The 18,268-nt window shown below is 42.2% G+C and overlaps 4 protein-coding genes across 4 annotated transcripts; 1 reads left to right on the forward strand and 3 right to left on the reverse strand.

Moving 5' to 3' along the window:
* Positions 1–5,582: 5,582 nt before the first annotated feature.
* Positions 5,583–8,370, reverse strand: LOC116249851 (anthocyanidin 3-O-glucosyltransferase 7-like). The gene is made up of 2 exons (XM_031623152.2): positions 7,395–8,370; positions 5,583–6,663 (listed from the first exon to the last, which is right to left on the reverse strand). Exons 1-2 carry the CDS (start codon positions 7,879–7,881, stop codon positions 5,774–5,776), a joined length of 1,377 nt encoding a protein of 458 aa, XP_031479012.1. The 5' UTR covers positions 7,882–8,370; the 3' UTR covers positions 5,583–5,773.
* Positions 8,371–10,100: 1,730 nt separating this feature from the next.
* On the forward strand, positions 10,101–11,372 carry LOC116249931 (pathogenesis-related protein PR-1-like). The gene has a single exon (XM_031623244.2). The coding sequence runs from the start codon at positions 10,480–10,482 to the stop codon at positions 11,050–11,052; it is 573 nt and encodes a 190-aa protein (XP_031479104.1). The 5' UTR covers positions 10,101–10,479; the 3' UTR covers positions 11,053–11,372.
* Positions 11,373–13,376: 2,004 nt separating this feature from the next.
* Positions 13,377–14,541, reverse strand: LOC116250415 (putative F-box protein At5g50220). Its single transcript, XM_031624040.1, has 2 exons — positions 14,437–14,541; positions 13,377–14,327 (listed from the first exon to the last, which is right to left on the reverse strand). Exons 1-2 carry the CDS (start codon positions 14,539–14,541, stop codon positions 13,377–13,379), a joined length of 1,056 nt encoding a protein of 351 aa, XP_031479900.1.
* A 2,146-nt stretch (positions 14,542–16,687) lies between these two features.
* LOC116251248 (pathogenesis-related protein PR-1-like) lies at positions 16,688–17,225 on the reverse strand. The gene has a single exon (XM_031625405.1). The coding sequence runs from the start codon at positions 17,201–17,203 to the stop codon at positions 16,688–16,690; it is 516 nt and encodes a 171-aa protein (XP_031481265.1). The 5' UTR covers positions 17,204–17,225.
* Between the last annotated feature and the right edge of the window lie 1,043 nt (positions 17,226–18,268).

Genomic DNA, 18,268 nt, shown 5'->3' on the forward strand with positions numbered 1-18,268 from the left:
GGATGCATCTGGTTCTTGGTGTTCATATACCTCCAATTGAATCCGTTTAGTTTCTTCCTTGATTCTTCCCTTTTAGTTTGCCTACCAATTCCAGCCCACCTTCTACGTCATATGTGGTTCAATCTCCAATTGACTACCAGCATGTCGTACCTCCTGTTTCCTGCTTATGAAATTTTCACCATGTACATTTCCAGATTTCAATCCTATATTGCTCAGTGGTTTTGTTCCCAGTCTAACAACTTTGAAATAGTTGCAAGGGGCCCAATGAATGCCACCACTTTGTGGTCAGTAATCACAATATGTCCAACAACAAAATTCAAACATTAGCTACAACTGCAATGCTTTCAGCATCCTCAGCAAGCAGCTGTAACCACAAAAGGTGAGGGCTGACATGCATCAGATTTGGAGACATGACCACATACATTTGACAAAATGTCATGCCATTGTTTGAACTAAACAACCAACATCTCCCATTACAGCTGCCAAGGATCCAAGCAGTTCATGTTTGCGTTCAATCCGTGCTACAGATCTGTCATCATAAAAAAACACATTTGCTTTTGCATTTATCTCAATCCAACTGCAACCTGGCTGCTTGTTTGCTCTCCGTTTCCTCATTAGGGTTCCAATGATTGCAGCATCTCACCACATTCCCCTTGCTGCATACATATTTGAAACAAGTACATGTACTCCATCTATAGGCTGCAAATTCATGACTTTTCTGGAAGCAATTTCTCCCAGATTCAGATTCCCATGAATTCTACATAAACTGAGCAAGGTTTCCCATTCAGTGGTTAAAAGATCATCAGGAATTTCCCTTATAAATTTCACAGCCTCATTGAGGTGACCAGATCTACCAAGAAGGTCAACCATACAGGCACCTAGCATTCCATGCAACTAAATCTCTCTTCAGTCAAAAACTAATGCAGCATCACACAGAATACCACATCTTGAATACATGTAATTGGTGAACTCAAAACCAAAGTATCATGTTCAAAAGAAGATTTGATTGTGCGAAGGTGGACCGTTTCCCCCCATCCTAAAGCAGCAAAAGCAGCACAAACTGAGAGGACAACTGTAAAAGTGCCTTGATCAGGCTGATATCCATCAACAATCATCCCTGGAGAGCCAAAAAAGTGCTTCCCAACTTTGATAACCAGAAATCAGTGTGTTACATGAAATTGTATCTCTTTGAGGCATCACTTCAAACCAATTACATGCATTAGCCATATCACTTTTCATTACATAGCCTTGTAAAATACAATTCCATGACACAGTATCTCGTTTATGCATCTGCACAAACAATTTTGAAGCATCATCAAGCATGCCATTCTTAATGTAACCACTAATCATCGAATTACAGGCCATAACCTCTTTTTGAGTCATCATGACAAACAATATCAATGAGCAACCTGCTAGTGGACATGTTCCTCACTAATTGCACTTGTTTATAGTCAAAATTAGTGCAACGATAGTGGTAGAGCAAAACCAAAATAAACGTAACCACTGCTATCAGAGGCTTCACTCTCAAATGCCTACGTGAAGTGGTGCCTTTGATGCCTCTTTGGTTGATCTTCTGGAGGGGGGGCTTGCAGTTTTCAGAGGCTTCACTCGTCTTTTTTTTTTTCGTTTACTTTTACTCCCTGTGTTTTTCCCCTGCCCTTTTCCTTTTTATTGCTGTTGACTATTAGTAACCCGAAACCCCATCTTTGGTTTCTGGACAATAACGATGGTAGGCGCCATTATGCACATCTACCATCTTTGGTTTCCTCTTTATACACGCGATTGTAATAAGGACATTGAAACCAGAAAATGTGTGCAGAACGGGCAAGAAACCCGCAGTCAAAAACAACATTAAAAAATTAAGTCAAGCCCTTCACAAAATTAGGCAAAACGGGTCTCCAAGATCATTAATCAGAAAGGAAAATAACAATAGAGAAAAAGATGGAAGTGGAGGAGGATCAGTTTTAGGAAGCCGCAAAGAAGAAAAACGTCAAGGAAAAGGAGCAAGAGATAAACAGAATAAGAAAGACGCTGTCTACTGCTAGGACGAGCGAGAGAGAGAGTGGTTGAAGAAACTTCTATCAAAAAATGAAAACCGCCACCTGATGAGGACGAAGATGAGAAGAGGAAGACGAGGCAGCAGCAGTGTGAGGCAGTGGTGGAGGACGAAGAAAAAAAGAGAAAGACGAGGCAGCGGCACCGTGAGGATGAAGATGAGAAGAGGAGACGAGCAACGTGAGGCAGCCGCAGAGGACGAAGATAAGAAGAGGAAGACCAGGGGAGCCCGACGCAAAGATCCTTGACGGGCAAAAAAATATTTTTGGAAACATTTCTCCACCTCTTGGTTGCGGTGGAAACATGTTTTTGGAGATTTCTTTCCGAAAACGCTTTCAACAAGATAAACCACAAAATTTTTAAAAATTTGAATTTTTTTTTTCTTGAGCTACGGGGTTTTTCCCATCAAACGGGCCCTAAGGATAAGATTTAAAGAGATATCGTTGCCTCCATTTGTTCTCCATTATTGAGATTTTCAGTCGTAGTTGATTACTTTTGAGAATCCGGACAATGCCCTCAATTATTGTCGTTGCCCAATCATGGAGCCTAGCAACTTTTTTTTTTTTTTTATACTTCAGTGAAAGAAATATCTATAACCCGTGCTTACTCGAATCAGTTCCATTGAACCCACCATCCGTTTTCCTTCCAGAAACAATATTTTAGTTTGGCTATGACTCAGCGTTTGGTTAGACAAGTTTGAAACGTCATGACAAAAAAAGATTGCGGCTCACGTGGACGACTATCAATAGCATTTAATTTAGGGGTGGGCATTAGGCCCTGCCCTGTAAGACCTAGCCCGGATCGGCCCGTCGGGCCTTGTAAGACCAAGCCCGGGTCAGCTCGTCGGGCTCGGCCCGATGGGGGAAGAAGGAGAGGTGGAGGGGAAGGGGGGATGGGGGAAGAAGGAGAGGCTGAGGAAGGAGGGGAAGGGGGAAGCAAGAGAGGTGGAGGATGGGGGACCGGTCGGGCCGGGCCACACCATTGGGCCCGAGACCTGGTTTTCCTGGCCTGAATTCGGGCCCGACTGGGCCGGGTACCGCGTACCCACCGGCGGCCCGGCCTGACGACCAGACCTAATTTAGATCCTCATTTCACGGTTTGGGAATCGTAACATGTGTTACTTTTATTCTAAAATATTTAATATATGTAACTAATTTAAATTAAATACATAAAACAATAACATCCGGTCACTGTTCTCAAACAATCAAAGAACTCAACCAGCATGTGTAAACTGTAAAGTGTAAATCATGAGTTAAGTTAACTTGCTTATGGAAGTTAGGTCCTAACTAGTGAGACGAGGGGCATGTTGTATTTCTACACATTAAGAAAATTACAAATATTTTAATGTGCACGAGGATGGAACATTAGAAATATATATATATATATTTTTGACAAGGATATCTAAAATATGACTGCCACATGCAACACACGGATGTGCATTATTAATTAAAACGCACCACCCGATTCATATACTCTGAGAGGCTAGAGAATATTTCCATCAAAATCTGGACAAAAGAATCCCTAACTCATGTCAAACAGGGTTATATGCATCATATTAGTGCACGAATTTTCGTGTGTCTGTATTGTTAATGACTAAAACACACTTTTAGTGTATATTAAAAGTAAAATTTTACTTCTTATGAAAAAATAAAAGTACCCTATGGCGAAATGGAGCAAGTTGTCATGTTTTTGGGTGCGTCTAGAGCTGTTCATGAGTGAGTTTGGGCCGAGTTCAGCCAGCTCGAACTCGGCTTGCATGTCTTGAAAGAAACTCAAACTCGACTCGATTAAGCTCGAGCCGAAGATTGGCTTGAGCCAAGCCAAGCATTTCATCAAAAAAATATTTTTTTAAATGAAGAGGTGACATATAGACTTAAACATGGAACCTCCCACGTACTGGTCACATGTGTACCCATTTGAACAATCTACTTTTTTGATAATTTTATGAAATGTATTTTATATATTTTCTTTATCAAGCTTAGCTTAACTGAGTCGAACTCACTTAAGCTCAACTCATTTAGGTTGTCAAGTTCATTTCTTAACTCGAACTCAACTTGTTTAATAAACAAGTCGAGTTCAAGTCAAGTTTATCGAGTGAGTTCGAGTCGAGCTCGAATTAGCTCAACTCGTTGAACAGCCCTAAGGTGTGTTTGCTAATTTAACACCAGAGTTATATGTTGATAAGAGTCATTGTATGTTGGGATCTGACATTTATAAATGTCTCTATCGATTCTATTTGTGAATGCTGGATGAAAACTGCATGTATTATTAGACAAACTGGTTTTAGTTAATGTCATCAACTAGAACCCAATCTATTCCTGCATAATATTATGTTCTCGCCCTCTCTATTATTGTACAATGTTTTGCTGCATCATGGATCATTTATTACCAGGAGGCTGCATGTATTAATAAAGCTAATAAAGTCAGCACAGGATGCACCTGAGATAATCTATCTTATGATTCCCTCATGCAGTTAAAATCTCCTATGATCACTGTAGGAGAGCTTTGAGCCTTTGATAGATGATGCAAGCAGCCAAATGCTCCCTACACCAGCTTCGAACAGAACTACTACTAGGCATATATACACTCAAAGCATTGAAACTAAAACCAGTTTGTCTAATAGTGCATGCAGTTTTTATCCAGCATTCACAAAGAGAACCGATAGAGACATTTATAACTGTCACTCCCAACATATAATCACTCATACGAACATGTAACTCTGGTGTTAGATTAGCAACACACCTAGGGCTGTTTAACGAGTCAAGCTAATTCGTGCTCGACTCGAACTGGCTTGATAAATTTGACTTGACGAGTTCGAGTTAAGACATGCACTCGAGAACCTAAACGAGTCGAGTTCGAGTTAAGTGGGTTCGACTTGGATAAACTCTAGAAAGAAAATATATGAAACACATCTCATAAAATTATCTAAAAAAGCAAGATTGATCAAATGAGTACACAAGTGACTGGTTACGTGGAAGGTTCCATGTTTAAGTTTATATGTCACATCTTCCTTTAAAAATATATATATATATTTTTTAATAAAATGCTTGAACTTGGCTCAAGCCAATCTTCGGCTTGAGCTTAATCTAGCCTAGTTCAAGTTTCTTTCAAAACATGCAAGCCAACTTCGAGCTGGCTCAACTCAACTTGAAAAACACACCTAAAAATAAAAACGCGACGACTTGCTCCATTTCACCATAGGGTACTTTCATTTTATTCATAAGAAGTAAAATTTTACTTTTACCCTCATAAGGGAAATCTTCTGGTTTACCATCAAGGACATTTTTTTCTTTGATGCAGAGTCAAACCTAACATAAAGCATTTTCTGAGAGTAAAGCATAATGAGCCAAGGGCACCACTAGGCGCGGAGCTGGGGCAGGGCCATGGCAGGTTTTAAGAACAAAAATTTCTACTAATAACTTTTTAAAGTATAAAATGTTGGAAAATATAATTCATTCTTGTCAAAATTTTGGAAAATATAATTTGACCTCTAACAAAAATTTCGTCTCTCCTCTCCGGAAGCACCATGGTCTAAAAACATTTAAAGCCATTGAATGTAGGGTCGTCCTTGACAAGAATTTGGTGCACACAAGTACAGCAAATATAAACCCGGTTTGGTTGTTAAAGGGTTGCAAACGAGGAAGAAGCCCAATGGTCAATACACGTCGATGGATCTGTATCCTGATCTGGGTCCGAGTCAGATACCGAAAAAAGCGAGTCACTCTACCGAGTCAGTAGGTCCGCCGCTCAACATCTCCACCAGGGCCTTGAGGTTCCGACTCGAGCTTCCAGTGGGTCCCGCAGCCTCATGCGCCTTGTGCTTCCACTGGCTAACCTTCTCCCTCATCCCCTTTCCCTCCCCTTCGTCCAGCACGAGCCGAACCGCCTCCACCACCGATTCTCTGGTGCACGTCCCGCCCTTCAGCCGCAGTCCGGTCCCCAGAACACGCTCGACCAGACGGGAATTCACACGCTGATCGCCGTAGAATGGGCGCATGATCATGGGGACTCCATCGACCAAGTTCTCGAGTAGTGAGTTATAGCCACCATGAGACAAGAACACGCCGGTGGAGGCGTGCCGGATAACCAGCAGCTGCGGTGCCCATGGAACCACCAGTCCCCGACCTTTCACCCGGTCAACGAAGTCGGCCGGCAGATCAGCATGCCGCTCCGGCTTCAAGGACCAAAGGAACGGCTGCCTAGAGAACTCTAGGCCCTCCGCCAGCGCCACGAGCTCGTGCTTCGAAAGCAAAAGGTCGGCCACAGTGCCGAAGCTGACGTAGACAACAGAGTTGGGCGGGTGGGAGTCGAGGAAGGGAAGGCAGCCATTGCGGTCAGCTGATGCCGTCGAGAGGTGCAGTGGGCCGACAAAGAGGCAGGCCGGAATCTTGTTGTGGATGGCCGGGAGGGAGAAGGACTCGAAGGCGTCAAAGGTGTTGACGATGACGGCTGCAGAGCGCGGCGTGGTGCGGGCCACTTCCTCGAGAAGAAGAGAGAATAGGGAGTCCAAGCGGCCGGAGATGATGCCTTCCGGTAGGTCCTGGAGTGTTAGGAAGGGAAGACCGGGGATGCAGTCGACGGCCACAGCTCCATTGCTGTCAGGATTCACTGCCATTGTTGTCATACAAGTAATTAAAGTACAGACAAGCCACTTGTGGAAGATTTTTGGGGAGATCGACTGACAACTCACAAATCCGTGGAGATGTAGCAATCAAGGGTGAAGACGTTTTTTTTTCTTTACTAACAAGATCATATTAGCTTTTTAATCTTGAACCATGACACCTTTTCATAAAACCGGGATCCTCATGTATCTTACTGGCCATAACTATATCTTAATTAATCGGTCCTTTACTTTTTAGATAAATGAACAAAAGACGGGCGGCTTTGGAAACTAGACTGCATAAGTGAATGCTAGCTTCATATAAAATTAACCACAAAGATGCGACTTGTTTGTGTTATAAAAGTTAGCAATGAACAAAAACTCGCGCTTTTCAACGCAGATAAAAGATTTTACGAGTATTCAGCTTATGGGAACCTAATCATTCATATCAAGTTAGGATTTTGGGCATGAAAATTACGTATCTGTGATTGGCTTTTTGGAAAAAGTGCTTGCAAATTGGCTTTTCTCCACTCAGTAGCTTACGCAAAGCGTTAGGTTATGCTCATGCTCTGTTACTGCAGCCCCTGGTTTTATACTCTCTATCTTGCCCCTTTCATTTTACCGAAGGTGACATCTTGTCATCTTGTTTTCCCTTCTAAAATACTTGTGTTGGATGATAGGCGAAGCCAGAAGAACCTCTTCCGCAGAGACAGAAAGAGGGAGAGAGAGAGAGACGTACATCCACTGGCGTTGGTCGTTTCCCTGATGTGGTGGGTATAGAGATGGGCGGTGAGGCTGGAGGCTGCGGCTGTCCAAAAGGAGATCCTGGGCACACCCAGCTCGTCCGCGAGGTCCTGCGTAAACGAGAGGAAGGAGTCGCTGAGCAAGCAGGAAACAGGGGGCACGGCCGCAAGGGCCTGACGGAGTCCGTCGAGGGCCGACCTCATGAACAGCTCGACTGTTTCATCCGGCCGCTGCGGTGAAGAGGCAAATCCCTCCGGCAGCCCGTCGGGGACGTCGTGGAACGTGAGGTTGGCCATGTCCTTGCAGGCAGCGATCTGCACGGACATGGAAGCCATGGAGGCAGCAGTTGTGAAGAAGGAGAAGCGGACGTCCTCAGCTACGGTGGCCAGGTTCCGGCCGAGGGTCAGCAGGCAGCTGGGATGTGACGCAAAGGGGAAGGCCACGAGGGCGACGTGGGGAACCTGCTGTTTGACACTTCTCATCCCTTCTACTTCTTCCTCCTCCTTCGATCCTTTCGTCTTAATCGAGAGTTGCACTTCTCTGAGCGGCGGCACACACAGAGTGGTGCCATATTAATGGAGAGGAGGCAGGCGATGGATGGCCTACATGCGGGCGAGTGATACGGTCGGATCCGTGCAGGTGAGATGAACGGCCGATCAATCTCGATCTGAAAAACGGACGGTGGAAACTCGTCCACAAACACCTGGCTGTCCCCTCACGGACGACGTGTCTCTCCGGTTTGCTCTGAAACTTTGCCAAAAACTAAGGCATCAGGTCCATCCTTCTACCAAACGGTCCAAATCCCGTGCTTCTCCGCTTTCTCCATTTTCATTTTAAATGCAATCGAGAATTCGCCAAAAACTGCTAGTTACCAGAATCCAGTTTATGTCTCAATTATTTCCGTTGCCCAATCATGGAGCTTAGCTAGCAAAGTTTATATAATTTCTCACTGACTCATAATTCCATTCAATGGTTGAGAACTGTTTCATCCATTTACTTCGTTCCCTTTCAATTTCAGGGATGAAGCATTATTAAGGTTTTTTTTTTCTTTTTATGTTGTACTTCAGTGAAAGAAATATCTATGTTCTAAAACCAATTGTTTTGTTTCTTTTATGGTCTTTTAGATCTCACTAACCCATCTAAACGAGCATCTTCTTAAATTCTGATCATTTGTGTAAGTCGAAATATTTTACTTATAGTCTAGAGCCGAGCCAAAAAAAAATTCATAAGGGAGACCGAATTAAAGTTTTTAAATTTTATTAAAGTTTTTAAATTTTGACATTTTAAAAATTTTAAAAATTTACATGTAATTTAAAAAACAATATTGAAGTGGCCCAAGAGCCCATGGGGTCCCCCACTTGACTCCATAATAATGTGAAGCCCATTATTTTCTCCACAATATCAAGTTTTTTTACTGTGTGAATTTTCTTACAGAACCCAAAAAGTTTGAGCTGAATCAGTGTCATGTTACATCCAACCACTGACGCCTCTGTCATCAATTCTCCACTAAAAGTTTTGAGTGCAAGAGTATATTATTTGCAGTGGGGTAGCCACATGTGGGCAATTGCCCACACCAGTTCTTTAAAATTTGTTTTTTTCTTTCTGTCACCATGTGATGAGTGGTATGTTGTAGCCACTTAGTTCAGTCTTCTGCTTGGCAGTGGGAGGTTGGTTAAATGGTTTCTCGTTCATGTTCTTAAATTGAAAAAGCTGTTAGAGGCAGGTTGGAATCCATCAAACTAGAAGCCGGACGGACCCAAACTGTTGATCAGCTTAACATTAAGCCATTGAATCAAACTAATGAAGAAAAGTTAATATCATGTCTCAATCTGAATTGACAAATTCCAATCCGACTCTCAAGATTTACATCTAAAACCAAATCTGACTTTTAAATAAATGCAAACTGCATTGCGATATGTTAACAAGTGGTTTCTTAAATACATGGATATTAGAAAATTCGAATTTGAATCTGTTTGGAAAATTTTAAAACCAAATTTGAATCCGAATATAATCGTATGCCATTCTTTAAATCTGAATCCAAAACAACTTTTTAAGCAGATGTTAATTTTTTTCCGTATCTGATTTTTTCTGAAGAATTTTTTTAACCGAATATATGATCATATGTCATATATCCAGTACAAATTGGATTTTTTTTTTTATCCTAGTTGAATCCCTACTGGATATGATCCTCAGCACGCTATTTCGTGAGGTCCTGCAAATGAGCAGAAAGAGTTGTTGGCCAATGGTGGAGCTGAGGCGGCCACTTGCCCATACAAATATTTTTACGGAAAATGTCTTTTAAAAATTTAAACAAAAAATTTAGTTTGAATAAAAAAGGCATATTCACCATCTAAATACTAGCTTATCTTTATTGGCGACGCTGAAGCCAGAAAATTCTTTGGTCTATATGCCCGTGATCTAAACGGGACAAATTGGACCGTCGGATAAATAAATAAAATGGGCTCATGATTGCGGGAGGGCTCACGGGCTACACATCGACAAAAAAAAACCCTCGTTCACGGGGGGCGCTGATTTGCCCAAATTACACAAATACCCCTCCCAAAATTGGACTGAGGACAACCTTGATCATAGATGGCTTAGTCGGTGTAATTCTATTTAATACGTCAGTCGTTTTCTTATTGGTGTAGTGTACAGAACTCCATGATGCCCATGCAAATATGCACTAAATATTGACATTATTTTCCAATAATCATCACAATGGATCCCTATTTCCGGACAATTTTATCAATCAGAGGCACAATGTTCAAGTCTTTTTTACACTTTCGTATCCTTGAATTATTTTCCGAATGTAGTTACCAACAACAAAAGAAGACTTTCTATCGAACATTGTTCTGGTGACTTTGTTAAGGACTTACATCAGGATCTTACCCGGACAAATTGCCAGTTTATACAATTAAGCTGTAGAAGGCCATTTTTGGTATTGCCCTTCATTTTTTTTTATATATATACATATAATCGCGCGCACCAAGACAAGGCAAGATGAACAATTTGCCAGGCAGACCAAGCCCCTTCCAGCACCAGACTAAGGCTCAACCGCAGAGTGCACCTGCACCCCACTCATGGCAGTGGCGCCACTCTTCTTTCTCCTCCTCACCACCCACATAGCCTCTGCTCGTGTTTTGCCTTCACCGGGAACCGCCGAGACCTCGCCGGCCGATAACCGCACTATCTACGACGCGTCGAGCCAATTCTGCTTGGGCTGCATCGCCGAGTCCATGGAGTTCCTGCTTGCTCACAACTGGGCGCGAGCACAGCACCTGGAGCTGCCTCTGATATGGGACTTTGAGGTAGAAAAGTATGCGAGGTGGTGGGCAGGTGAAAGGAAGTCTGACTGCAAGTTGCAGCATTCATTTGACAATGGGACTTTTGTGATGGGGGAGAACATCTTTTGGGGCAGCGGCTCTGGCTGGTCTCCTCGTGATGCTGTGCGGGCATGGGTTGATGAGCAGAAGTACTATTCTTACAGCGGAAACCAATGCCTAGGGGGGCATGTGTGTGGGCACTACACTCAGGTTGTGTGGAGGGAAACCAGAAGGCTCGGGTGCGCTAGGGTTGTCTGTGACACTGGGGATGTGTTCATGACCTGCAACTATGACCCGCCTGGGAACTATATTGGCCAGAGACCTTACTGAATCAAGAACTGTTCTTGTTCAATAACTTGAGATCATTTCCTTTTCGATTGCTTTGTTTACAGCCGTGATACTCCATAAGAGACATTTATATACATATTTGCCTTCTTGGTGTTTTAGATTGTATTGAATGAGACAAAGATTAGATCGGTTTGTGGTTTTAGTTGAAGGGACCTCATTTGGATGTATATAAAAAGCAGAGTGGGGTGATATTCTAACCTTCTTGCGAAGGATATGGTCCCTGTTAGCTTAGGCGATAAATCTTGTGCAGTGTATTCTGGCATGAGTCTACTGCTACTTGTAAAATCCTTTCGATTTCTGCATTTGTTTTTCTGTATATGGAGTTTGTCCGCCATGGTTCCTGCTGCATTTTGGGGAGTGAAAAACTCTCTCTCTCTAGGCCCTTGTCCGACTCGGACAGGACCTGCGCCTGGGCTCCATGGATCCAGAAGACCAAGAGGATTATGAGTTTCAAGGCTAGCCCAAATGCCTGGTTCACCCATTTCTTCTCGAGTCTGCCAGAGAGCACGACCAGTAAGTACTTGTCATGGCTGGCTTACTTACAGATGGTGCTTGTTTTTAAAAGGCAGGAAATGCTATTGATGCTCAGTGTCCGGACAATTTCATCCTTCCCGAAGTTTTTTATATTCTACACCCATATTTTTATGCTTGGAATTTACTTGTCGGAGGTAATGTGATGTTCATTTAATGAGGACTAGCAATTTTACATATGATGATACATTAAACGGATGCAGATACCTTAACCTTTGCTACTGTGCTCCATTCCCATTTTAGCCGCGAAGAAGAATCAAGACCAACCAAAACAAGCCCAATTTTACATTCAGTTTTGTTCATCTAATATGTATTGGTACAACCACATCGACGATTTTGTGAGCTTAAACAACGGCATCGAACAACTTGTTTGAGCTGCAGCGCTCGCTGATGACACCTATCGGAGAGGCAAGAGCTATAACCTGACGAACTCGTTTTTATAAGGTGAGAATAGTACAAAGCGACTCTTCGAAACAGCAGGAAAGTGCAGGGAGCTTCTGCACACATATCATGAGCCAATCACGCAGAACAAAGTTACCCAACAAAGTCTTTATTAGAAAGATAAGTTCATATATGAGAGGCTTTCACAAAATCGGAAGCTAGGAGCCCTCTTCTTCCTGTCTACTTGGAAAAAGCTCATTTCAGCCATTAACTTCAAAAATAAAACTTAAACATAAACCCTACTCAAGAAGCTGTTGCGATCAAAAACTGCATATTATAAGATCTTCACTTCTGATCTGTTGGTTGATCATCTCTTCTCAAAATCAATCTCATTTCACATAGGATGATGGGCAAAGAAAAAGAAAGAGCAGACAGACAATGGACAAGCTGAGCGTTTATCACCTGGAATTTGTGGTTACTTATACCACATGTATCAAATGTACTGAGCAGAGAACAACCAAAGATCACACTGCTATTTTGATGGTAATTTTGTTCCTTGAAGACTATGCACAAGAAATGCCTTACAAGAACTTCCACTTAGGAAATAAAAGAACTTTCCCAAATTCGAAGACTACTACTACAAATCATATAAACAATGATCTGAAGTCAACAAAAAAAGCAGCCTAAAGGGGAAGACACAGAAAAACAGATTCTTCCTTGACCATTCACCCCCCCACAAAGACACAAAGAATCTCATGATTGCAAATTTAAACAGGTATTCTCAATTATACGTAGCCTAGTCCTCCGGATAAAATTTGCAGTCAGCACTGTACAACAAGATAGCTACAAATATCTCCTCAAGAAAAGAAAAAAATATCGCTTCAAATGGCAAAAAACAGAGGAGAGATTCTAAGCTTCAAATCTACTATCTGTAAGGTGGGAAGATTCTGAAAGATGAAAGTAAAATAACAATCATGATTATTAGGCAATAAGAAGGTCACGAAGTTATCATTCTAAATGACACTTAGATCCCTTTCTCTTTAATTACGTGTAAAGTGTAAACCATAAACTTGAACAAAATGTTCCCTAAGCTGCTCGCACATTTCCAAATATGGAACCATTACACCCATAACCTTCAAAGAGTAACCATTTTTTAACAACTAACACATAACAAGGACAAAAGACTTTAAGGTCAGGAATTTCAGAGAATAGATGGTGTGACTACATTAAAATGTACAGCTAACTGTGTATAGTTTGAGGACCTTCTTCTCATAAAGAAGAAGGAATTCCTCGTGTAAGGAGATAAGAACCTTCGTTCAAGATTAAGAAACCATAAACTCAATCTACGAGCCTTGCAAAGTTGCAGGAAACAAGGCTGTCCACGTAGGAACCCATTAGGGAGCGAGACCTCCCTGGATATTTTGCAACCTCTGGAATGTTCTCAGTGTTGGATTATAAAAGAGATAGCTTGTACTCGCAAGATTGGTCCTTCTATGCACGAAGTGTGCATGCTGCTCCAACAAAATTTCACCATCAAGCTTGGCACGGAAAGAAAGCGTCACACCAGTCGGTAGGGTCTCATCAATAAAATTCATGGAAACACTGTAATCCTTTTCCCACACCTGACCATCATAATCCTTGAGCACCCATACATCCATAGTTTGCTTGGTGGCATCTGGATGCATCAGATGCATAAATCCGTTGATTTCAATCAAGGGAGCAGACTCTCGATGACATTCACCAATTTCGCGATAAGTGCCAGGATGAACAGCAGGGCAGCAGTTAGGGTGTGAGAATATCTGGAATTCCTCACTACCCACCTTGAAGGCGACTATAGTTCTTCGAGTGATTGCGTAACCAGGATAAGGGAACCCACCCCAACCGCAATCCCGCGCCCAGTGAATGGCGCCATTGACTAGTGGGTATTCTAATGCCTTTGAGTAACTGGTTGCACTAAAATCAGAGCGACTACCATTCGACTTCCTCCATTGCTTGTCGACGCTCAAAGTGAAAATCTGACTGCAAGTCTCTTTGGATTGAACGTCCGGAACATGAAGAACCTTATAAACCTTCGCTGCAGGATCGAAAACCAACTGGTGGACAGTAAAAGGACCCGACCTCCGGAGGCGAGGAAGGATTACAGTTTCTCTGGTTGCTGGATTATAGACATACAACGTCCAAGGCGAGTTACTTCTTGCTCCCGTATCACGGTATAAGAGTAATCCATCTAAGGAGGAAACAAGATTGTGGCTGCCTTCAGAGAGATCAAGAGGAGGATCTATGGCATCAACCGGTTTCCCCACCACCAAATCGCATTCAAGTGGGTTTTTGTATAAAGAGATATTCTCCCAAGCAGGATGAACCCATCAAGTAATTGCGTGTAGCCCTTGACACAGAGAGATGCAACCTGATGAATGACTAGTCAGAGATCAGGGTACGCCATGACTTATTCACGAGAGCGAACCTAATCAGGGAAGTTGCAGGAAGCCGAGAGAGGATGTTAGAGAGAATGTCCAACGGGAGATTTACAAGGCCCTTGCTCCTCTTAGCGCCTCCCATCTTCACTTTTCTTACGTGGGGAGACGTGAAGAGGAAATAAGGAAGATGGTACCGTAGTTGCCTCTCTTCTATGCCTTCTTTCTTCTATTTTCCATGAAAATAACTGAGGTATACCACCTGCATATCTTGCCTGGACTTCCACCTCCCCACCATTGCTTTGTCGGGGCAAGCTTTTCTTGTCCCGATCTAATTTCTGCTTGAAGGGCCCATACAGCCTCCTTTCCTAGGCTCCAAGATCCTGTAGGTTGCGTTTGTGGTTGAGGTTACCCTCTCGTCCCGATTCCCCAACACAAACGTCTGTCTTCTCGGCGCCTCTTCGATCCCTACATCATTTGGGCTTCAACCCTTTCGATCCCACTTGGCCCAAAGCAAAACACAGGGTCAGCCCTGTTCACTCGCTTGGTTTGCGCAGCTAGTTAAATGTTCCCCTGATTTGTGGATCCGTTCTCATCATATGCCCACACAGGATGCACTTTGTACAATCTAGATTCTAAACAAGAAAACTTGTTCAGCTCAGTTCAAGCAGGCTGCCTAGCTTTGTTTAAGATATGGTCATGCACAAAATTTATGTCATAAATTGATTTTAAGGGGGATTGGGGAAAAGGAGAAAAAAACTCACATCTAACTAGTATATGGTATATAATGTTATCGATGAAGGTAGGCATCCATTTTGATTGTTAATTGTTAGGAGATGTTATGTAAAAAGGATATCATGTGCAAGTTGAAGAACAAGAGAATGACATACTGAAGCACTGAAAGCAAGCCCTGTACTTTAAAGGATAGGGATTGGATGGAAGCTTCAACACTCACGGTTGGTCTCCTCGGTCATTTGAAAGGATTGTGTCTCTTTTAACTATAAGTCCATGAAGGTAGGGAAGAAATTATGAGATCCAAACTTGATACTGGTTCACAAATTAATTACTAACTTCCAAGAATATGTCAAATGAGCCATATACTGCCCATTCGTGCTAACCCTCATATTGAGGGTGGACCTTAATTGTCAGGCCAATGGAGTTCTATTATTGGTCCCAATAGAGTTTCTTAAGGAATAACTTAGAGATCCTTTATTATGCAGTGGCGACGTTTTATTTTATTTAGACAAGCATTACATTGGTTCAAATAAATAACATTTTAATGCAATTTCAACATTCTATTTTAGTTGGCAGTTGTCTATGCTTGTGAGTCTCTGGACAAAAGCATGATTGGTTTGCACAAATCAGCAAAATATGCTTTTATTTGAATATATAATACATTTAGCTGGAAGCTGGGATAAACACAAACAAGTCGATTAAATGAAATTCTTCTGGACATAAGTTAGTTTTTGATGTATTCACTAAGACAAGCGTTCTTTTAAAAGCCAGAACAGGCACAGGTGTTTGAGGTACTAGTAAAAAAACACCCAAAAGAACCAAAAATAAGAAAACAACAAATAAATTGCTGATATCTGTTATGGATTCTGTAGCATATCTTAAAAAGCTCAAATTTCTCGGTTTCAAAGAAGTTGGCGAATCCCAAAACGCTTTGCTATGATCTAATAAAGTATGGTTGCTGGCAGGTCGGATTTCAACGCGATAAGGAGAGTTTGAAGGCGTGAAAGAGAAGGTCTTATACGAACCATTTCTCACAACCTTCTGGAATATGGCAGAAATTTTGAGGAAATGAAGTCCACAATTTAGTGAATGATGTTTGGAAACGTCCCCCGTCTTGCCTAAATAGATAGTTGAGATAAAATGCATCTTTGTGACGTTCTTTTCTATCGGTAAAATGAAGATAGTTTGCATATCTTGTGATAGAAGAGGTTTTACCACTGCTACAAGAGGAGAATGTTTGAGTTTTCATTCTTCTCGTTGAAGAAAAACGAACATAGTCAGGGAGCTCAGATTTTCTCCGATCCATCGAAGAAACACGTGACAAGAGGCTTTTATGATGGATGGTGAGCTCAATTCAGGTCATCGACCGGCCGAATTCATATAAGCTACAGTTGGAGTTTGCCGGATCAGTTTTTCATGGAATCCGAAGCACCAGAATTCCCTTTGCAGAAGAGAACAAGATGACGAAAAAAGAGGAAAAGTTTTCCATGTATATAAAAGAGAGAGAGAGAGATCTGAACTAGTATGAATATTTATATATATGCACATGGATGTTATTAGTATGGTTTTTCGCCGACAAAATTTCCCGGTGGGTCATAATTGCAAGTCATGAAAACACCAGCGCCACCATCGCACGTCACCTTGGCGCACCCAACGCTGGTCGTCGAGCTCCAGACGATCTGGGTGTAGTGCCCGCACTTCCTCCCTCTCACGCAAGAATTGGTGTGGTGGTCATAGTTCCTAGCCTCCAGCACCCAGTCACGGACGGCGTCGGCCGGAGTCCAGTCAGTGCCGCTCCCCCAGAATATGTTCTCGCCGTAAGGCCCCTCCGAGTGCCTGAGGTCGCAGTCGGCTCGCCGCTTGTTAGCATATGATTCGGCGTACTGCGCCAGTCGACCGTCCCAGGCCAAGGGAGGCTCACCCACCGTGGCCCGTGCTGCATTTTGTGGAACCAAGAACTCCGTCTCTAGCCCCTTGTTTGACTCGGACAGGACCCTCGCCTCGGCTGTATGGAAGAGGAAGACCAAGAGGATGATCTGCTTCAAGGCTAGGCCAGTGACTGGCTCGCCCATTTCTTCTCGAGTCTGCTCTGCTGCTAGAAGGAACGGCCAGTAAGAGGTTCTCATGCTGGCTTACTTATATAAGGTGCTTGTTTCTTAAAAAGACATGTATGCCCTCGATGGCTGGGTGCCCATTGGGAGGGCAGTTTCGTCCATCCCTCCGGATGATTTAATATTTTACATGCATAATTTTATGCTTGGAATATACTTGTTGGAGTTTGTATGATGCACATTTAATGAAGGTTAGCAACTTAATCTGCAGATGATGAGACATTTCAATGCAGATAAAATTTAAAAAAATGATCCAAGTTATAGAAATTTATGCCAGTGTGGTTGTTGTTAAAATGACAAAACTACCCTTTTAGCACAAGGGCAATTAATTTTTCTTTTGAAATCTACAACGGCAGTTGAAGTATGGGACTCATCATTAATTTTTATTTTATAGCAGGGAAGAACAGCTTTGCTCATTATTCAATCTCTCCCAGCCTGAACCACTCGCCATCTTCATCTTTCTATCTCTCAATCTCGTGAGTCAGTGGGACACACTTGATGCTTTTATTATGTTCATGATTATTGCCAAGTTGCCTGCTGCAATTAAAATTTATCGAGTTTATCGTCTGAAATTCCTTTATATTGAAAAACGCACATTATATTTTAATGATTCAGTTGTTGGGTCATCCACAATCTGCATGTGGTTGTAATTTAATTCCATGACCATTTTAGTTATAAAATGAATATTTTTACTTATGAAAAGATCACATTATTTGATCCAACGTAAATTTCTCCTCCCTTGTGCCAGTCCTCTCCATTTTCTCCTGCTGGAATTCAGCACTGACTTTTGGGAATCAAAAGTTACATTGATTCGGTATTTGGTATTTTCTGTTTCGATTTTTTAATGCACTACATGCCAAAATCCAGAAAACCCTGGATTCTTCTTTCCTGATATTTAAATATCCAGGTTTGGTTTCTTTCTCCCCTACCCATGCATCAGATTGTGATTCTTTTATTTTTTTAAACTTTCTTCTACTTAAGGTCGTAAAAACTAAGTCTCTAACTAGGTAAGCATAGCTCGGTTTT

This window comes from Nymphaea colorata, chromosome 3 (genome assembly GCF_008831285.2).
Source record: "Nymphaea colorata isolate Beijing-Zhang1983 chromosome 3, ASM883128v2, whole genome shotgun sequence".
In the NCBI taxonomy this organism is placed as follows: domain Eukaryota; kingdom Viridiplantae; phylum Streptophyta; class Magnoliopsida; order Nymphaeales; family Nymphaeaceae; genus Nymphaea; species Nymphaea colorata.